The sequence below is a fragment of the Fukomys damarensis genome, unplaced genomic scaffold, assembly GCF_012274545.1.
Source record: "Fukomys damarensis isolate Sample0158 unplaced genomic scaffold, DMR_v1.0_HiC HiC_scaffold_3, whole genome shotgun sequence".
In the NCBI taxonomy this organism is placed as follows: domain Eukaryota; kingdom Metazoa; phylum Chordata; class Mammalia; order Rodentia; family Bathyergidae; genus Fukomys; species Fukomys damarensis.
In genome coordinates, this window is record NW_022900915.1 from 46,426,346 (window position 1) to 46,446,611 (window position 20,266).

Consider the following 20,266-nt stretch of genomic DNA (forward strand, 5'->3'; position numbering starts at 1 on the left):
TTTTTTCTTTGCCTCATCTAGCAGCTACTGGATTGATTTCTTGTGGTCCATTAATATTTCTAAGAATTTTTTCTTTTCCTGATCACTAATTGCAATCCTATCTTCTACATCTGAAATTCTATCCTTGCATTGGTTCTGCTGCATAAACTTTCATTGGAGTTTTTAGTCTCCTGGAAACCTTTTTTCATCTGTTTTACGGATTCCATTTGTTTCCTATGTTGGGATTCCATCATGCTCCTCAGCTCCTCCATTTCTTTTTATCTGTGTCTTTCTCTACATTTATTAAGAATGCTGTGCACAAGGGCTGGGGATTTAGCTCAGTGGTTCGGTGGCCTGCCTTGCAAGTGCAAGGACCTGAGTTCAATCCCAAAAAAAAAAAAAAAAAAAAAAAAAAAAAAATGCTGGGCACTATGGGCGCAATCTCTGCTGTTATCTGGTTTTAATTTTTTCCAGATCCTCTTTTTTTTGCCAGTTCAGGGAGTTCAGGTAGTTGAGTATTAGATTGTTTTACTTCCATCTCGTTGCCCTTTGGTGTTGCCTTGGGTGATCTGGAAGTCTGGCTTGGGGAGTTGTTTATGTGTCTTCTCTCTTCCACAGATGCAGCCTGCTGTGCCTTTGTTGAGGCTACTTTTTGCTCATGCAGTGGTCTTCAATTCTCAGAAAGCTACTGATCAGGCTTTTCTCTGCTGCTCAGCAGTATACCAATTTCTGGGTTTAGAATGGTGTCCTTCTGGATCCCTGAGCTGGCCTGTTGTACAGGCAGGCTTCTGGCTGGGGCCTGTGTGCACTTGGGATGGTATGTAGGTGTGTCTCTTGCTGGGGTCCCTATGTACCTATTGTCTAGGAGACCCTTTGATTCCGGCTGTGCACCCCAGTTCCTGTCTTCTGATCAGGGCCTCTGGCTAGGGTCTCCCTGTGCTTATCTATGGTATCTGGGCAAGCCACTAGCTTTTGTTTGTCTGCCTGTGCAGCTATTTGCCAGGCAGGCCCTTGGCTGTGGCTGATGCTATGGGGTGGACATCTGGCTGAAGTTTGTGTGCCTGTGCAGCTCTTTTCTGGGTGGGCCTTTGGCTTGGACTGGTGCACCCGAGCCTATGGGGCCAGGGCAGAGCCCTTGCTGAGATCTGCCTGCAGTTGGGCGGCTCTGGACCACACTGCTGCTCCCTAGGGTCATTATGCACTCACTGATGCCATGGAGTAGGTCTCTGGCTAAAGTATCACATTGATTTTATCACACCAATCTTGGACTGTAACTTGAAGTCAGACATTGTGATGCCTACAGCTTTAGTCTTGTTTTGCTGGATTGCTTTTTCAACTCTGCATCTCTTCTGGCTCCATATTAAGTTTGGAATTTTTTTTCCTAGTTCTGTAAGAAATTGGTATTTTGATTGGAATTCTTGAAAGTACGGTCATTTTGACAATATTGATTCTGCCTACTTGAGGAGAGGGGATATCTTTCCTTTTTTATAATTATAATATATAATTTGAATATAATTTATCATAATTTAATAAATCATCTTATGTGGTAAATTATTATTTCTTTTTTATCGATTAAGCATTCAAATGAGTGAGAATCTGAGACAAAGTGACAACACCTAGTTTGTAACATGGTAATGCTTCCCAGGAACTCACGTCTGAAGAGAGAGGAGAGGTGGAGGAAAACACAGAATTGTGGCCTGGTCTCCCAGGGCTGTGAGGGGCTCCAGTGAATGCAGAGAAGTCTTTGAGATGACGATCCTAGTTCTTAGGTAACTTACGGAGCACTAATATGCCTGTTTATTTACCTGTGTCATTAGCTCCACTGTCAATTTTTCACATCTACTTTGAAATGAATGCATATTTCAATGCACTATGTTGTACATGATGAATGTATACAATTTTGTTAATTAGAATTCGAAAATGAGCAAAACTAAAAGGCTATTTTTTGCAATACCACTTCAGATACATTTTCTTCTATTATTTCATAAAGTGTGTCTTAAAATGTTTATTATGTTACATGCTACCCTTCTTATTTTTCTTTCATTCAGCCTATGGGTTCATCTGATAATATGTGAGTCCTTTAGCAAAATGTTTCATAATTCACATTTTGCATAAATTTTAAGCCACTGGTTACCGTAAAGTCCCCATAATCTTCTTGCTTTCCCAAAGCAGATCTCTGAACACAAGAGACTTTGGGGGGACATTTGAGGTATCACTCAGGCCAATTTGTATATTTTTATATCAACCACCTCTTTTGCCTTTTCCTTACAGATATTAAACTCATCCGAACACTTCAAAAAGGACTGATATAGACATATGCTATGTTTCAAAGTCCTAAGTATTAAATTCACACAAATGGTATGGAAAAAACTTTAATCACTTATACACATTTATAACCAAAAGCATAACTATGACCAAGCTGGATAGGGAAACACCCTTAATTATCAATGCATCTCCTGAGTAGAACATTCATGTCATGAGTTTCGCGATGGCACACTTTATCTGTTCATTTCTGAGACTGTAGATAATAGGGTTGAAGAGGGGAGGAATCACACAGTAGACAACAGACAGGACCATGTCCACGATGCTTGCAGACATTATTGAAGGTCTCAGGTAGACATAAAAGGATGAGCTGAGGAAGACAGACACCACGAGAATGTGGGGGACACAGGTGGAAAAGGCCTTTTTCCTATCTGCTCCCACTGGAAACCTGAGCACGGTAGAAAAGATGTGAACATAAGACTTGATGATATAAGTGAAAGAACCACCACCAATCACCAGAGCAGAGACAAGATTTGAGACCTGGTTACTGAAGGTGTCAGAGCAAGACAGCTTCAGCAGAGAGGGGATGTCACAGAAGAGCTGCTGGACAGCATGGGAGTGGCAGAAGGGCAGTCGGAAGGTGTTGAGGGTGTGCAGGGCTGCATAGATGAGGCCACTGAGCAGAGCGGCCAGGGTGCTGTGGACACACAGGCGAGGGCTCATGATCACAGGGTAATGGAGGGGCCTGCAGATGGCTGCAAAGCGGTCGTGAGCCATGATGGTGAGGAACACCATCTCCACATACACGAAGAAAACCACAAGGAAGACCTGAGCTCCACACCCTGCCTTTGAAATGGACCTTGTGCCCAGCAGGGAGTTCATGCAGGAGTTAGGGATGGTGACAGAAATGTAGCAGGAGTCCAGGATGGACAGGTTTCTGAGGAAGAAGTACATGGGCATGTGAAGGCTCTTGTCAAGAGTGGTGACAGCTGCAATGACCAGGTTTCCCATTACAGTCATCAGATAAATCAGAAAGAAGGACATGGCATAGAAAAGCTGTAGATCCCGCATGTGAGAGATCTCCATGAGGAGGAAGTCCATCGTGGTGGAGTTGGACATCTGCGGGCAATGGGTCTTGTGCCAGAGAAGAGAAGACAGAATTGATGAGCCCATGAAGAATTACAATGTGGAAAATTCCTTCATAACTATTGAACTCTGGACCCTGGGATCGCAGGGATATTTCATACCTGGCTCTCCTACTGTTTGAGCAGGATTCTCTGTTAGTCTCAATGAGGGTCTTTTTCAAGCTGAATAGATGTTCATTGTCATTGTTTCTACATTTATAATTTCCTCCTGCATTAAAATTTATGCCACCTGTTATCTTCAAAAGGTTAATAAATTTCCTGAAACATGTGATATATATCTTAAGTTGTAATATCATTAAAGTATTCTTCTAATAATTTTTTACTGTCTAATGTACAAATTTTCCAAGCTGTTCACTCTCATTTCAGATATCTGATTTGATATAAGAAAGGAAAAATCCTTTGTTCTAGATTTTAAATAGAAATAAAAATATATTAATTTGAAAAGTCAAGACCACAGCTTACCTCATTTAAAATTGTAGATTGCATTTTAGAATGAATGTTTGCTTTCTACTTTTTTCTTTCTTTCTTTCTTTCTTTCTTCTTTCTTTCTTTCTTTCTTTCTTTCTTTCTTTCTTTCTTTCTTTCTTTCTTTCTTTCTTTCTATTTTTCTTTTTCTTTTTCCTTAGTTTCTAACCCAGGACCTACACTTTCTATGCTAAGGACTTGCTCTATCACTGAAATAATATTCCCTAAGTATAGAAATTGCAAAGTTTGTTCAGTGTCTGCTACTTTACTGAGTTGGTTAGAATAGTTCTTTGTCTCTGCTCCTGCCTCTCTGTCTCTGTCTCTTTGTCAGAATCAGGACAGTATTAAGTGAGCAGCTATGAGTATGGGGGATTACTCAGTATATCAAAAACTTCCTGATATGTGTCTGGTTGTCATTGTCATAAAAGCTGACACCATGCTTTCTGTTTTCCTTCATCTTCAGAGCATGTGCTACTGTCACACACCATTTAGGTAAAATACATTTATCAACTCTGTCTCTCTACAGGTCCTGAGAGTCGGCACTGCATCCTTTTCTCAGAGCAGTCTGCTCTTTGAGCTCCATCCACACCAGTTACCCCTCCTGTGAATCTCAGCCATCTGCTTCCCTCTTCCCAACACAATGGCTCTCTTTTCTCAAACTCACATTTTTCCTTTGATGAGTGAGTTAGAATTTCCTTCCCTTATAATTTCATGCTTTTGATCTAATTTGAATTTTACTACATACAACTTTCATGTGTTGTTATTCCAGGAACACACAGCATGCGTCCATAATATTTTTAAGCAAGAGAAATTTAAGAATGAGAGCCACCCCAAGGCCTCCTCTAAAGAATACAGTAGGGAGATGGGAGTCACAGGACCTACTATTTCTATGAACCTCTTTAAACTTGAGACTTTCTTCACCCAAGATAATTGCCCTTCTCTAAAAAATAAAAATATGTACATTGTTGTGTTTTTTGAAGGTACCCTGTGATATTTTCTATTATAACAAATATTTGCCTCATGCTTTTACAGGAGATTTTCGTTGTTGGTGGTGTTTTTTGTTTGTTTGTTTGTTTTTTGAGACAGGGTCTCACTATGTACTTGAGACTGACCTGGAACTCACTATGTAACCCAGGCTGGTCTCAAACTCACAGAGATCCTGCCTCAGTCTCCTGAGTGCTGGGATTATAGGTGTGCACCACCACGCCCATCTATTTTACAGGAGTTTTAAAAGTAGTAAAGGAAGCAAACATCTCTGAATCACATGAAATTTCAATTCTACTAAAGAAGACTAACACTGTAGAGTTAAATGTCTGATTAAAAATATTGTAATAAACATAAATTATTCTATGATAAATAAGAAATGATATAGACAGGAAAAGAAAATAGACCTTGGTCAATGGAGTGATGATTTTTGGATGATAAAAACTGGCCATGAAAATAAAGCCACATATATGGACACTTGAGTTACCACCAGACTTACATAGGAACAACTTGGTTTAAGACCAGAGTTTTAGTTTTAACTTATAACCAATGCATTGAGCTCTAATCCAAATGCCAGGTGCTTGTGCTTCCAGGTGGTTCCTGATACAGATTTTACTCTTAAGTAGTTCTGGAAGGAACATAACAACAGCCTCTCCTTTGTGAGGTTAACTGAGAAATCCTGTCTTTCTAAGAATGCAGAGATCTGCCTGGAAGAAAGTGTGGCCTAAAATTCTAGAGGAGAGAGACTTTGAAGTCAATTGAACAACTTGAGTTACAACCAACCCTCAAAAATGAATTGACTTTGAAAGTCAAGGGTTCACTGTCTCTTTCCTTCAAAACTAGTCATTTTTGTAGTACATTGTAGACAACACCAGTATTTGTTGACCAGCTTTAAAGAATTAGATGAATCCTAAATATGTTCACACTTTTGTTAGATGAGAACCTGCAGTGTGAAACATAACTTCTAAATTTATAATTAATTAAGAAGAATATTTAGTGATTTTCTATCCTAAGAGAATTAAATCATGACAGAACATAACATAAGCTTTAAAAAGGAATATTTTAAGTTTTGAAATGTTTTCTTCCTGTGGAAATATCTGAACTGGGTAATCTGAATATTTGTGTATGAGATACATATATATTTATGGAATTATGAGAAATATGTTGCTGTATCAATTAGTATATCTCAAAGATTATATCTGCCTGGATTCTTTCTTAAAATTTAATTGTAATATGTTCTACTACAGTTGAAGTCCATTCCTCTGAGACATATTGCTGTTAGCATTGTCCTCAGGCCTGTCTTCATGTAAAGTCTAAGAGTTCACTCTCTTTTGTTTAGGGCTGAAATTTCCAAAGTTTCTGTAAGGTTACTAGCATTTATCCCAAATAAGAAACAAGTGTGCACTAACTATACCCATTTCATGTAAAACATGAAAAGGAAAAAAAATTTGGATCTCTAGAGTTAGATCAGGTGTCATTAATATTTTCATATAATTTACAAATACACAAGCACTTAGCATTCTATTGTGAATTAATAATAATTTATGGCATATAAATAATACCAATATACTTCATTAAATTAGCATAGTAGCTTTTCTCTTGAACAATAAAATATTTTGCTAATTTGTCAAAGTATACATGTTGAAAGCTTGCATTTCCAAAAGCAAAGCACATCACAGTATTTTCTGAATTAGTCACAGTATCAATAAATAATCTACTGTGACATAATTGATTTTAATAAAGTACATGGTTAGTTGTGTTAAAATGCTTCAGCCCTGCTGTAAAGGAGAGTGCTAACTACATTTTTCCTCCATTATATTTAGATATATGAACTCTTCCCAAAATATACTGCTGTTTTATTCAAGAGTGTCACCTCAAATCTTTGTACACATTGAATTGGTAAAAAGCTTCAGAATTCTTCAAGTTTCAGACAGTCAATATTTGATAAATTTGTTTCTTCCATTTATTAATATTTGAAATTTACTCTTGTGAAAGCAAGATTTTGTAGGTGTCAAAATACCCTACTTCCTAGAGCACAAGGTTTAATAATTTAAATATTTAGATTTCCATTTGCCCAATCTGCTTACTACTGTGAAGCCTTGTGCTCAAGTGTGTACTCACCCAATCATATTAAGATACGTTTCAGATATTTATTGTATACAAATATGTCCAAAACTGTTAGGCAATTAAAATGATAGACATTATACATAAAACTTGAATTAATTGTTAATGTGTAGTATTGTGGGTAATGATATGTGTTGTCCTAGAAAGGATGAGGCTATGTTTAAAATATCTAATCCTTATATGTGCAAATTTCAATGTAAATGATGGTAATTAAATTGATCACTCTATAAAATAATTTAAACTCTTTCTTTTGTTGAAATGAAGTAATAACAAATTTTTTTCATGTAAAATCTTTAAATTATACTCTGCCATGCTCTCAAATGGGACTGCATTTTTCTTTGATAGAAAATAAATATACAATACAGGACTTTTCAACAAAATAAAATGAAATAAAAGGTCTTCCTTTTTTTCAATGTGTATAGTTTCTAAAACAAATTTTATTAAATAAAGTTTCAATTAAATCACTCATGGAATCACTGGTTTACATATAATTTAATTTAGTTATTTTGGAAATTATAATTGAGTATCTAACACTCCAAAATTCAGGTTCAGCTAAAAGGGATGGATGAATGAGGATGAAACTGTAACCAGATCATCTAATCACAATGCAGCACCTTTAAAAAATTATTCTTGGAAGATTTAAATTATAAAATATTCCAAATTATATGTTTTTATTATATTTATATTCCTTCACTTTTCTCTTAAACAGTAGCTTTCCTTCTCAGGGAAACTCAGAGATGCAGCCTCCTGATTAAACTTCTCTGATATTTGTGTAGAATGAGTAAGAGTTCTATACTTCAAATTTCTCACTTACTGTGATTGCAAAGAGCGGTTCAGTTTTTAATCCCTTGACCAAATTGTGCTGCCGGTCTTTGCAATGATGGAGATGTTGGCAGCCCTTGATCCACTCATCCATCGCTTTATATTTTTAATTCACATCAGAAAGTTGACACGTTTACTTACATATAATGAAACATTCAGTATCGTGAATTAATTTCTCTGAGTGATGATTTACTGAAATATTCAATAGATTAATTTACACTGGAAACTCGACTTATGACCTCAGTTTGCTTATGAGGCTAGTTGTAACTCAAGTTTTTCAATTGAAGCCTCAAGTTCCTCTGCACAGACTTCAATGTTTGTCTCCTGTATAATTTGAGGTCACACTTTATTCCAGGCCACTCTCAGTGTCCATAGAGAGACATGGGCCAAGGATTCCTCAGTTAACCCCTCACAGGAAAGCATGTGCTAAAAGTCCTTCCAGAAATCTTCAAGTGTTAAATTGGATGTGAGATCATCTGGAAGCACAAGCTGGTGGCATTCAAGTTGCAACTCAAGTGTTTGGTCTTAAGTTAAAATTAATATTCCAGACATAATGAAAATTGTTCTTATGTCAAGCCAGAGGTAAATCCAGGGTCACTGTCTATAACACATGCAGGTAGATATGCGTTTCATTTCATTCATTCTGTCTTTTCAAGTCATTTATTAATGCATTCATGAGGAACGAGCATTCAGCATTGAAGTAAGGAAAGAGACAGTTAACATGATATTCATAAAAAGACCCCAAACTCACCACCTTCACACAGGGAATAGCCAGTTCCTGCAGTAGCTCTTTTCCCCATGTAAGATTCCAAATCTACATGAACCTATTTTTCAAGGATGAAACCTCCTCATTTTAAGACTTCGGTAGGGATTTCATGGTCCAGCTGTAGTCACCAGGGACAGGTTCATATGACTGTGTGACAATGGTTGCATCATTCCAAGTATGTTATTCAGAGAAACAATTTCAAACATTGGCAGGGCCCTCAGAGACTCATCAGATCTGGAGAACACTGTTGCTCAAAAGTAAAGGGATTTGGGCTAATCAGTACACATTTACGGACCTCAGTATGCTTTGTGCATCTGGAAGCATTGATGTTCATTTCCTCCTTGCACTCTCTGGTAGATTAATGACTTTCAGCGTGCAAAGTTAGAAAGGATGGAAACCCTCACTGGCAGGCACTCAAGGTGAGAAATGTAGGTGCTGCTGAGTATTCTCAAACTGCAGTGACCTCTGCATTAAAACTCAGCCAAACTACTTTAGCTGCAAAGAGGGTAATGAAGTAATCTCTCAAATGTTTTTCTGGAATCTTTACTTATACGGACATGAAGTACTAAGATATATGCTTGCCTAAATAAGCCTGCCTTTGTGAAACTAGTTGGGGTTTATCAAAACACTGAATAATTTTGGAAAATAGAAAAATATTCAGTGCTTCTAGAAATGCACATTGGAATGATTTTTACAGGTTTTATGTGTTGCTCATATGCATTTTAATGTATACAGCATAGGAGCAATTTTTTCTGCCAGATAAGAGTTATTTTTCTGGTTAGAATTGTGTAAGTATTTTTAATATCCCAAATGTAATTAAAACATATCAATCCACACTCATAATCGTCTTTTATTATATATGTAAAGTCCTGAGCCATTTTCATTGGTCAAATTCAGGAATGTGCCTAAGGAAACCAGCTCTCAGATGTATTTATCAACAGTACCATTTGTCACTGTCCTGGCTCTTGAACAAGTATCTGAAGCCCAGTGCAGGCAGGAGGTAAAGCAGGTGCTCCTACAGCATGGTATTTTTCCAGTTAGACAGCAAGGGTGCTCTCTGAGATAACCTGGGCTTTGACAGGGACAGGAGTAAAGCTAACAGTTTCATGGCAGGTTGAAACAAGTATATTTAAGCATCAGTGAATAATAACTCTGTTAATGAATTTAGATCCATCCATGCATAATGACACTAAAATTAAAACATGTTACTGATCACTTTAACAGAGGTTAAACATCCAGTTCATTTTAAACATCAAAAAAAGTAGGAAACATGGAAGGATTTATCCTGTTCACTCCAAAATAAACAGTCCCTCAAGGAGCTACATGAGGCTGTAAGCTCCGTACATAAGCCCATCGTGCATGAGAATTTACCTTGTTAAGTATTTTCAGCAGACTTTTCAACACAAATCCTTGGGGCAAGGAGAGCCTGGAATGAGATATTTCAAGTACTAAAAGAGAACAACCTCCAACCTAGACTGATGTATCCTGCAAAACTCTCTTTCAAAATGGATGGGGAAATAAGACACTTCCATGACAAAGAACACCTGAGAAACTACATGAATACCAAACCAGCACTGCAAGCAATTCTAAACAAGATCCTAGAAAAAGACAATGAAGGCAACAACACCATGAGGCCCAACGGAGCAAATCAAATACACAAGGCAAGAAATTAAAAGGAGAAGGTGAAAAAGTAAAAAGAGTCAACAAAAGGCCAATAACATGTCAATAATAAGTCAGTACATATCAGTTATAACCAGCAATGTCAATGGCCTCAACTCACCAATCAAGAGAAATAGACTGGCAAAATGGAATAAGAAGCAAAATCCAACAATATGTTGTATACAAGAAACACACCTAGTGCAAAAAGAAGCCCATAGACTGAAAGTGAAAAGATAGAAAACAATTCTCCATGTGTCAGGAGCCCAGAAAAAAGCAGGGGTAGCAATCTTATTTGAAGACAAAGTAAATTTCAAACCTAAACTGAATCTAGTATTATTGGTGTAGGATGGTACTGTATCATACCTCTATGAATGTAAAATATCTAGTACCTGCTTTATGATACATAGTAGGGACCATGCTTTATCAGAGCTACATTTAATGATATTACTCTTTCCAGATGATGATTAAGAAGCTAATAGAAAAAATGGTGGGATGGGTAGGGGAAGGGTAATAAGGGAAAAGAAAAAAATATGAGATAGTGAAAAGATGGAAATAAAGTGTTTGTAGATGGGGAGGGGAGGAGGGTAATTCTTCCTACCCAGGAGCAGGGGATGACTTTCCATTTTCTGATATCCTCTTCAGTCTATTTTTGCAGAGTTCTATTGTTTTCAGAGTAGACTTTGATTTCTTTCATTAGCTTGAATCCTAGTTATTACATTTTTGGGGATGGTACTGTTAAAGGATTTGTTTCACCAGTTCCTCTCTCAATGAGTCTTAAAAGAAGGCTATTGATTTTTGAACATTTACCTTTTATCCATATACTCTACTAATATCTTTTTACTAAGTCTAGAATTATTTTGGTGGAGTTTTTGGGAGTCTTCTATATAGACTATCATGTCATTTTCAAATAATAATAATTTCATTTCTTTTTCTATACTGAATTATCTCTATGATAAATATCTCTATGATAAACTAACATTATAAGTGAGATCCAACATGTGTAATAGATATTGGGAAATATGAAGAAAATGTTCAAAGAGGGAAGGAGAACAAATCAGGTGTCAGGGGAAAGGAAAGGGGGGAAAGAAAAAAATGGAAAAAGAAGAAAAAAATAAAAACAAAACTTATGTAAATAGTGAGGGATGGCGTGGTTGAATGGAGGGAAGGGGAATGGTAAAAACTGAGAACCAAGGTATATCATGTGAAGGCACAAATTCCCAGTAATTAATATGGTCATAGTATATGCCTACAATGAAAAATAAACTTATGATTAACAAAGTTCCTGCTAAATTTTTGGTTCAATATAATTATTTGTAAATTATAGGTTAAAGGAACACCAGCATTTGAATGTAGTAACTTCAAAGATAAAGCTATAAAATATATTCTGACATCAATTATCCCTTAAATATTATTTAACATTTTATAAAATTCAATAATAGTGTCCGGGGATGTGCTCAATTCTCACATTTGGATTTGTTTTTCCTCAAATTGAGAATGTTGAATCTCTTAACAGTTGGAGACTTTTTAGTTTGTGACCAGGTGAGAGCCACAGGTGAGCATCTCCAAGACAGACTTGGGTCCAGCTCCAAATGTCCATCAAGGAGGTGAATAGTAGTAAGGAGAGGAAAGAGCTTTGGCTAAGCAACCATGGCAGGAATGACAGACACAATCTCAAGTTCCCCTGGAAGGGGCCAACACATACTCTAAGGATTTCTGGATAAGGGAGGAAGGCAAGGATGGGAGCTTCCGTGGCCCGGTGCAGATCCGGGCATGGGGAACAGAATGTGGCAAAAGCCAGCAGACCTTGGAAGGACCTCGGTGTGCTCTATCTTTGGGGACAACACTTCTGGGGAAAGTTAGGCTGATGAGCTTGTATCTACAGCTCCTAAACAAACGCTCCTTAAGTGAAGGCGATGCCTATTTGCACAGCCATGCAGACAGCCCTCCCAAACTTTAATGCAATAAAAGAGATGGAAATAAACTGTGACACAGATATCAGGGTTTATCCTGATTTTAGTTACCTACAGCACATTTTTAGGCCCAGCACATTTGGCCTTGTTATACTTTTAATTTTCATTTTGTTACCTCTTTATTGCCATAAAACTCAGACAAAGGCCTAAATCTAGTGCCTAGCTTTGGCCTTATTTGCCTATGTGCCATTTAAAATAGGAGAAAACAGAACCATGCGTTCGTTCACCATTTGACTAAAGGCTGAGGGCAGCTATTCCAGGACCTCAGAGCACACAGATCCCTGATTTGTAGTAGGGAGGATAAAAAACAGGAAATGGGTGCTCACACATGGATTTGGGGTTGGCTTTCCAGGGGGCACAGGGAAGGTGCCATCTTCTTTACTTCCTGGGATGCTGGGGAGGGGTGAGATTCTCTTCTTAGAATGGGGAAGCTGGAATTTTTACTTTTAGAAATATTTTATCAGTAAAGACCATTTTTGCCTCCAGGTTGCAGTTTCTCTTGGGTACAATACCAGTCTGTCATTGTTGGGAACATATATAATCTATGCAACTCTCCGTGGATGGGGAAAACTGAATTCACTCTTAGATCCGGCCACGGTGCTATGAATATCTGTGTACATTCAGCTCCAAGATGGTGGCATTTGTATTGACCTGTTTTCCATTATTAAATAATATGTGAGCCTGTGTGCTGTATGAAAGTCAGCAAGTTCCTTTAGGTCACAATCAGGAGGCTGCAAATCCTAAATCATGGGGTCCTTTCCTGTCAGTCCCTGTGAAGAGGCAAACAGCAGTGTGGAAGTGAGAGGGCATTGGGAGGAAGCTCAGGGCCACACCGGAAACTGATTGAGCTGAGGTCAGGCTCTCTCGGAACAGCGCTCTCTGGTGGGCACTAACTGGGGCTCACAGAGTAGCTCCCAAAGACCTCACCACATCCCACTAAGGCCTCAGGTCTCAGATTCCACAGCTCCAAGCCGCTGCTCTGATCTGCGGTCCATCACCTGACTACAGGATTAAACCACACCCGAGACCCAAGGACCTTCGTGATCCTCTTACATGTCCACCTTTGGAAAATGTGTCCTCCAAGAAATCTAGTGTGTTACAGTAGAAGTCTTATTATTTATATAATTCCTCAGCAAAAAAGACTTTCTTTTCATTTTACAAATTATTGTAGATATTTACTTTTTATTTAGTGTGATATTTTGCCACATTTAATGGTTATCTAAACATTTATTTGTTAGATATGGAGAGTGCAAATATGTTTTCTTACTACATGTAAAAAATCTTAGAAATCAGTTTTTACCAGGGGTCGAACTCGGGACCTTGCACAGTCCCTGGCCAGCAATTTTAACTGTTTATCCTCAATTACTAATAGGAATTTCTTTTTAAATTTGTAATTTTTTTTCTTTTCCCATTTCTATTAATTTGGAGCAATATTGCCATAATAAAATATTTAACACATCAAGCATTTCTCTAAATAAGAGCAACTATTTTACTTTTATCTTAAACTTAGATTTTCTGTTTCTACATTTTCTTACAATTATTTTTCATCATCAGTTTTTTTGTTCTATAGAAACATTATTTTTACCATAGTCTCTTCCACTTCAAGTCCTGTTGTAAGCACTTTCTCTTTTCCATCAATTGCTATTATGTTGATAATTACATTTCAAACAATTTAATTAGAGTCAAATTAATATATGGGGAAATGATCTGTATTCTTCAGGATCTGTCATTAAATCTCCATGTATTTATATAAATCTTTCTGTAGCTTGAAATCCTTTTTTGTTTTCAGCTCACAATAGTAATCAATATTTGTAACTGTGCTCCATAAAACGTCATAAATTGAACAAGCACCATTGCTGTCAAGGTTACAAAGGAAGAGATAGATATCCCTGTATAGTTCACACTCTGATGAAGGAAATGAGTGAAATAATTATATGAAGGATATTATTTATACCCTAATATAAATTATCTTATTGGAAAATTGCTTTGTTTCTTGTTTTTTATAGGATAACTGTACAGATGAGCAAGGATCTGAGACAAAATGACAAGGGCAAGTTTGGGTCACACTGACGCTACCCACAAATTCTCAAGTCTGAGGAGAGAGCAGAGGTGTGGGACCCTGCGTACCTGTGGCCCAGGCTCCCCAAGGCGTGAGGGGCTGAAGGGATCACAGAGGAGGCTCTGGGTACAGCAGCCGCAGCTCCTAGGCAGCCTATGGAGCATTAGCCTGTCTGCATCTTCACTTGAGTCTATTAGCTCCACTACTAGTTTTTCACAGCAACTTCTTCCTGGAAATTCATGCGTATTGCAGTGAAATATGTTGTACACAGTGAATATATCCAATGCTGTGCATTACAATGAGAAAATAAGTAAAATTAATGGGATAAATTTTTCCATAGCACTTGGAGTATATTTTCTCCTATTTTTTCATAGTGTTCATCATAGATATTTTATTGCATTACATGCATTTAATTATCTTTCTCTCATTGTTTATGCTTGACTCAGGGATGGCCTCATGCATGTACTCTGTGAGGAGTTTAGCACATGTTTTACATTCCACATTTTCTACACATTTTTAAAACTCTGGTTAATGTGATGTCCTCACGATCTTCTCATTTTCTGAAAGCCACATCTCTGATATTTGGGATGTCAGTCAGAACGAATTGGACTTCTTGTGCATCACTTTGGCCTATTTATTGCCTAAAGTGATTTGAATACTTTAAAAAGGGCTGACAATGATATATGGTGCGTATAAAAGTCCTACATATTAAATACACACATATGGAATAACTTTAATCACTTATCTCCACCTGTTCCCCAAAATATGACTATGACTAAGCTGGATGGGGGAAAACCCTTAATTCTCAATGCATCTCCTGAGTAGAACATTCATGTCATGAGTTTCCCAATGGCGCACTTGATCTGTTCATTTCTGAGACTATAGATAACAGGGTTGAAGAGGGGAGGAATCACAGAGTAGAACATAGACAGGACCATGTCCACGATGCTTGCAGACATTATTGAAGGTCTCAGGTAGACATAAAAGGATGAGCTGAGGAAGACAGACACCACGAGAATGTGGGGGACACAGGTGGAAAAGGCCTTTTTCCTATTTGCTCCCACTGGAAACCTGAGCACGGTAGAGAAGATGTGAATATAAGACTTGATGATATAAGTGAAACAGCTACCACCAATTACCAGGCCAGAGATAAGAACTGTGATCTGGTTGCTGAAGGTGTCAGAGCAAGACAGCTTCAGCAGAGAGGGGATGTCGCAGAAGAGCTGCTGGACAGCGTGGGAGTGGCAGAAGGGCAGTCGGAAGGTGTTGAGGGTGTGCAGGGCTGCATAGATGAGGCCACTGAGCAGAGCGGCCAGGGTGCTGTGGACACACAGGCGAGGGCTCATGATCACAGGGTAATGGAGGGGCCTGCAGATGGCTGCAAAGCGGTCGTGAGCCATCATGGTGAGGAACAGCAGCTCCAAGTATATAAAGAAAGCCACAAGGAAGACCTGAGCTCCACACCCTGCCCTTGAAATGAAGCTTGTGCCCAGCAGAGAGTTCATGCAGGAGTTAGGGACGGTGACAGAAATGTAGCAGGAGTCCAGGATGGACAGGTTCCTCAGGAAGAAATACATGGGCGTGTGAAGGCTCTTGTCAAGAGTGGTGACAGCTGCAATGACCAGGTTTCCCATTACGGTCATCAGGTAAATCAGAGAGAAGAACATGGCATAGAAAAGCTGTAGATCCCGCATGTGAGAGATCTCCATGAGGAGGAAGTCCATTGTCATGGAGGAGTTGGACATCTGTGGGGGATGTGGTTCATGTCTGAGAAGAGAAGACAGAAGTGCTTAGCCCAGGAAGATGCAGACTGTGAAAGATGCTTCTTACTTATTATACTCCAGAGCTGTTCCTTTCTTTACATAAATTTACATTTATGCTCTAATTTATATTGGAGATATATATGTGTGTGTATATACACACACATTGTCATGGAGATTCAGCTATGATTTATTTATACCTACTGCTGTTGCTGTTATCACAGTTTTGTGAGTACTAAATGAAACCAACATCCTTGAATTCCATGGAATTTATACTCTTTCAGAAAAGAGTAATTCTGTACAATTAAATATTTCATTAAAAGCACAATATTTCCAATAATTTTGAATGGCTCCATGAAAGCTAAACAAGGTAAGTGCTACTGGAAGCAGAAAAGTGACCTGAACACTGTACAGATTTTTGAAACACAGAGAGGTGTCAGGGAAATAAGCTCACAGATCTTAATTTTTTCCTTCCAGAACTGGTGCTTTTTTCCCTCTTGTACAGGGAACACCAGAGTTTACCTGTTGAGCAGATTTAATTAGTTATCGCCCAGGAGTCCCACTCCTCGGTTAGAGAGAGACTGAATTGCGGAGCTGAACCCCTAAACCTATAGGACTCAAAACCAATATTAGAATAATAACGTTATGCTAAAGAGACTAAGAAAGTGGCATAATATACCCTTGCTGAAGTACTTCACTGATTGGTAGGCTAAAAATTTATCATGTGAAATATATTTTCCGGTAGAAAAGTGAGAATTCACTAATTTGGAGATTTGTGATAGGATGGATATGTATTTGAGGAACTACAAGAAAGACTTCTGCTGCTGGGTCAATGAATACATCTTTTGGCCGGGGATTTAGCTCAGTGGCGCCGCCCTGAGTTCGATCCCTAGTATTGCAGAAAATATCTATTTATAAAAATACATAAACAAGTAATACACCATAAAGATCTGATATCCTGAAAGCATTTGCTGAAGCTCTAATTACAACATCGTGCCCTATGTTAAGCATCTGTTTCATGGAGCCAGCTTTTCCACTGCTGTGCTCCTGCATCGCTGTATTTAATGATCATAGCCTTAGACTCCTCTGGTCTAGGAGCTGAACTTTCCATGACTACAAAATTTATGATTTATCTCAAATGACAGTGTGCAACTTAGGTTAGAAAGGGCATGCCTGAAATCCAGAATTTAATGTTTTTATTAATATTTTGCTATAACTTGCATATATATATATATATATATATATATATATACATAAACATGTAGTTTTCAATTTTGGGTAAGGTATAATTTCATTGACATAAATGCGTCTAATATACTAGAGTCAAGTAACAGTTCATTTTTCTCTTGAAGAGTAATATTCCTTGATGGTAAAAAGCATAAATGTTAAAAGGTGATCTTTGCACAAGAAAGACCTATCAATGTGGTTTCTGAATTAAGTAGCTTTTGACCATCAGCAAATAGTCCACTTCCTTAGAATTTATTTAAAGAAGTTTCCTGATTTGTTTTTCGCCAAATGTATCACTTGCCTGTAAAGTAAGAGCCACCTGTGTTTCTCTTCTTTAATATTTCCACACTGAGGGCTTCCCCAAACTGACTGCTGCTTTCTTCACGAGGCTCACCTCATTTCTTGTGATGTGTGACAATTCGTACAAATCTTCAGATCCCTTCAAGATGAAGGCAGTGAAGACCAGAAATGTCAGTTCAACGTTTCAAATTTGTGGAACAGTCTTTGGTGAAAGGGTGTCTTTCTCGGTGACAGAATAACCAACTGTGCAAACAGCACATGGTTGTGGACTAGAAGTTTTGGTTAATGCTCGAGCTGCTTACTTGAGTTCCAGCTCACTCTGTTATCAGCCTGACTATGAAGATGTTCATACCTGTTTCAGGCTTTTATTATTTACCAGCAATTCCACAACTATTGTATGATTAAAATCGCAGGCTTTAAGAAGGCATAATTCATTGATATAGCATAAGGCTCATCTCACAAAATGATCTTATTTTATATTTAAGTATTTATTCCCATGTTGTGCCTCTTGTACTTTAAATCTTGCTGTTAGTAAATTCAACCACCTAGATAATAAATTAATCTATTTTTAAATAAAGTAGTAACTATTTCTTCCAAGTAAAATGATTTAAATTTATATAATTCCATGTTCACTAATCTGACTGAATTTTCTTTAATAGAAAATAGTTGTAGGCCGTGGATTTAGCTCAGTGGTTCTGCTGCTTGCCTCACAAGTGCAAGGTCCCAATTTCGATCCACAGTACAAAAAATTAATAATAACTATAATTATATAGGTTTTGTGTAACAAACAAAGGTTTTTTTTTTTGACTTTGTAGATTTTTTTCAAAACTATTAATTAAATCTTGGTTACATTCCTCAAGAAATCACACATTTACATATCTATTTTTTAGACACTCAAGAAATTATGATGAACATTTCTCATCCTAGGCTCAGCTAAAAATGATTGACTAATAAACAAAACAGTGTCATCTGGGTATCTCAACACAATATGGCCCATTTAAGAGCATTTATAGAACAGCTACAAACTGTGTTTATGTGCATTTCATTATGTTTGTGTTCCTCTATTTTTCTCTTAAGCTATTAATTTCCTTTGCAGAAGTTTTAGATGCAGTATCCTAATGAACTGCCCAGAGATTTGTGGAATGGTAACAGATTTTTGGTTTGTAAATTTCTCAATTGACAGTAATCCAAACACTGTTTTGAGTGCCTTCGCCCACCCACTCTGCCACAGTCTAAAGTGATGGGGTTGGTGCAGCTCCCCACCCAGTCCTTCATTGCTTTCTTGCTTAGTCATAGTGCCCAGCTGTCATTTTTTTTACATTTAATGAGGCATTCAGTTTTTTGAAATATTTCAATGAATATTTACTGAAATATTAAACCACATGAACTTATATATCAGCACTTACAGTTTTATTTTAATTTAATACATCTGTCTTCACAAATACATTGAAAAGGAAGTCCGCAGGAGTGAACATAAAACATCAAAGAAGAAAGAAAGTCATCATGATTTGCAGAGTGATAGACTACTCACGCTGCCCACTGCCCAGAGTCAGGTCTTATAGCGGTGCTTTCTGCCATGCAAAATGTGCAAATGTAGTGGAACCGATTCTTCACAGGAAACATAATTGCCTTCCTCACTTAAAAACTTCAAAAGGAATTTTATGGTCTAAATGTAGTCAACAGGGACAGATTTATAAAAGTATGTGACAAATTCTGACATCATTTTAAGTAAGTTATTTTGGAAAATAGGTTCAAATATCTACAAGTCCCCAGAGTCTCAGCAGAACTCAAGAGAAAATTGTTTCTCAGTGGTAATAACTTTGGCCTAAACTACAGATGTGGACATCAGTGGGATTTGTAATTCTGGAAATTCTGACTTCTAAGACTTTCTTAAGCTATCAGGTTATTGGCTTTTCCTGATAGTGAGAAATGATGCAAATCATCACTCTGAAGTATGGTTACAAGGAGCTCCATGGTTAAACTTGGCTACAAATTGAGTAACTACTTTCTCTCTTAAAGATTTTATAGGTACTCTAGCTATGCAGCAATGTTGCAGGAAGATACCTACTAGCACGAGTAAGCATTTGCATAGCTATGATAAGAAATATAGCGAATGAGATGGAGCCTCTCCTTTATGAGGGCAGGGGGTGTGTCTCCCTGAGCTGACCACAGGGCTACTGTGCTGTGACCGCAGGTGGCACTGTGTGAAAACAGTAGCCAGACTTATCACCACCTGAATTTTTTATTACCCAGCAGGGATTCATGCAGCTATTCCACTGATATTCACTGGTCATTATCAGTCAACATTGGATAGGCATTATTTCAAAATGACTGAATAAACCAAGAAATTTAAAAAAAAAACACCATATTCTACTGTTATAAAGCATAATGACTGCTGGCGCTGAAGTGAATGTGGGAGAAGGAATAGGACTTAAATTAAATAATCAGATGTGCTGCTAGAATTTTTGGAGATCGTAACAAATAAAAAGAACAAAAGAGAAATACAAAATTTTAAAGTATAGAGTTCAGTTGTGTTAAGTATATTCACATTGCTTTGTAGCAGATTTCCAACATTTTCATCTTCCAAAACTAAATTGTTGTACACGATAGACAACAACTCATGCATGGAGAAATGGCTTAACTAGGGGCCGGGGATTTAGTTCAGTGGTTCAGTGGCTTGCCTTGCAAGCGCAAAGACCCGAGTTCAGTCCCCGGTACCAAAGAAAAAAAAAAAAAAAAAAAAA

At 37.7% G+C, this 20,266-nt stretch overlaps 2 protein-coding genes across 2 annotated transcripts; both read right to left on the reverse strand.

Annotated features, from left to right (window-relative positions):
* Nucleotides 1-2,448: 2,448 nt before the first annotated feature.
* LOC104858179 (olfactory receptor 14C36) lies at nt 2,449-3,360 on the reverse strand. Its single transcript, XM_010618270.1, has one exon. It carries the CDS (start codon nt 3,358-3,360, stop codon nt 2,449-2,451), a length of 912 nt encoding a protein of 303 aa, XP_010616572.1.
* An 11,705-nt stretch (nt 3,361-15,065) lies between these two features.
* LOC104858221 (olfactory receptor 14C36) lies at nt 15,066-15,980 on the reverse strand. Its single transcript, XM_010618310.2, has one exon. It carries the CDS (start codon nt 15,978-15,980, stop codon nt 15,066-15,068), a length of 915 nt encoding a protein of 304 aa, XP_010616612.2.
* Between the last annotated feature and the right edge of the window lie 4,286 nt (nt 15,981-20,266).

Excerpts from the sequence above, each read along its gene's own strand:
- LOC104858179 (XM_010618270.1), bottom strand. The coding sequence starts at position 3,360 with ATGTCCAACTCCACCACGATGGACTTCCTCCTCATGGAGATCTCTCAC.
- LOC104858221 (XM_010618310.2), bottom strand. The coding sequence starts at position 15,980 with ATGTCCAACTCCTCCATGACAATGGACTTCCTCCTCATGGAGATCTCT.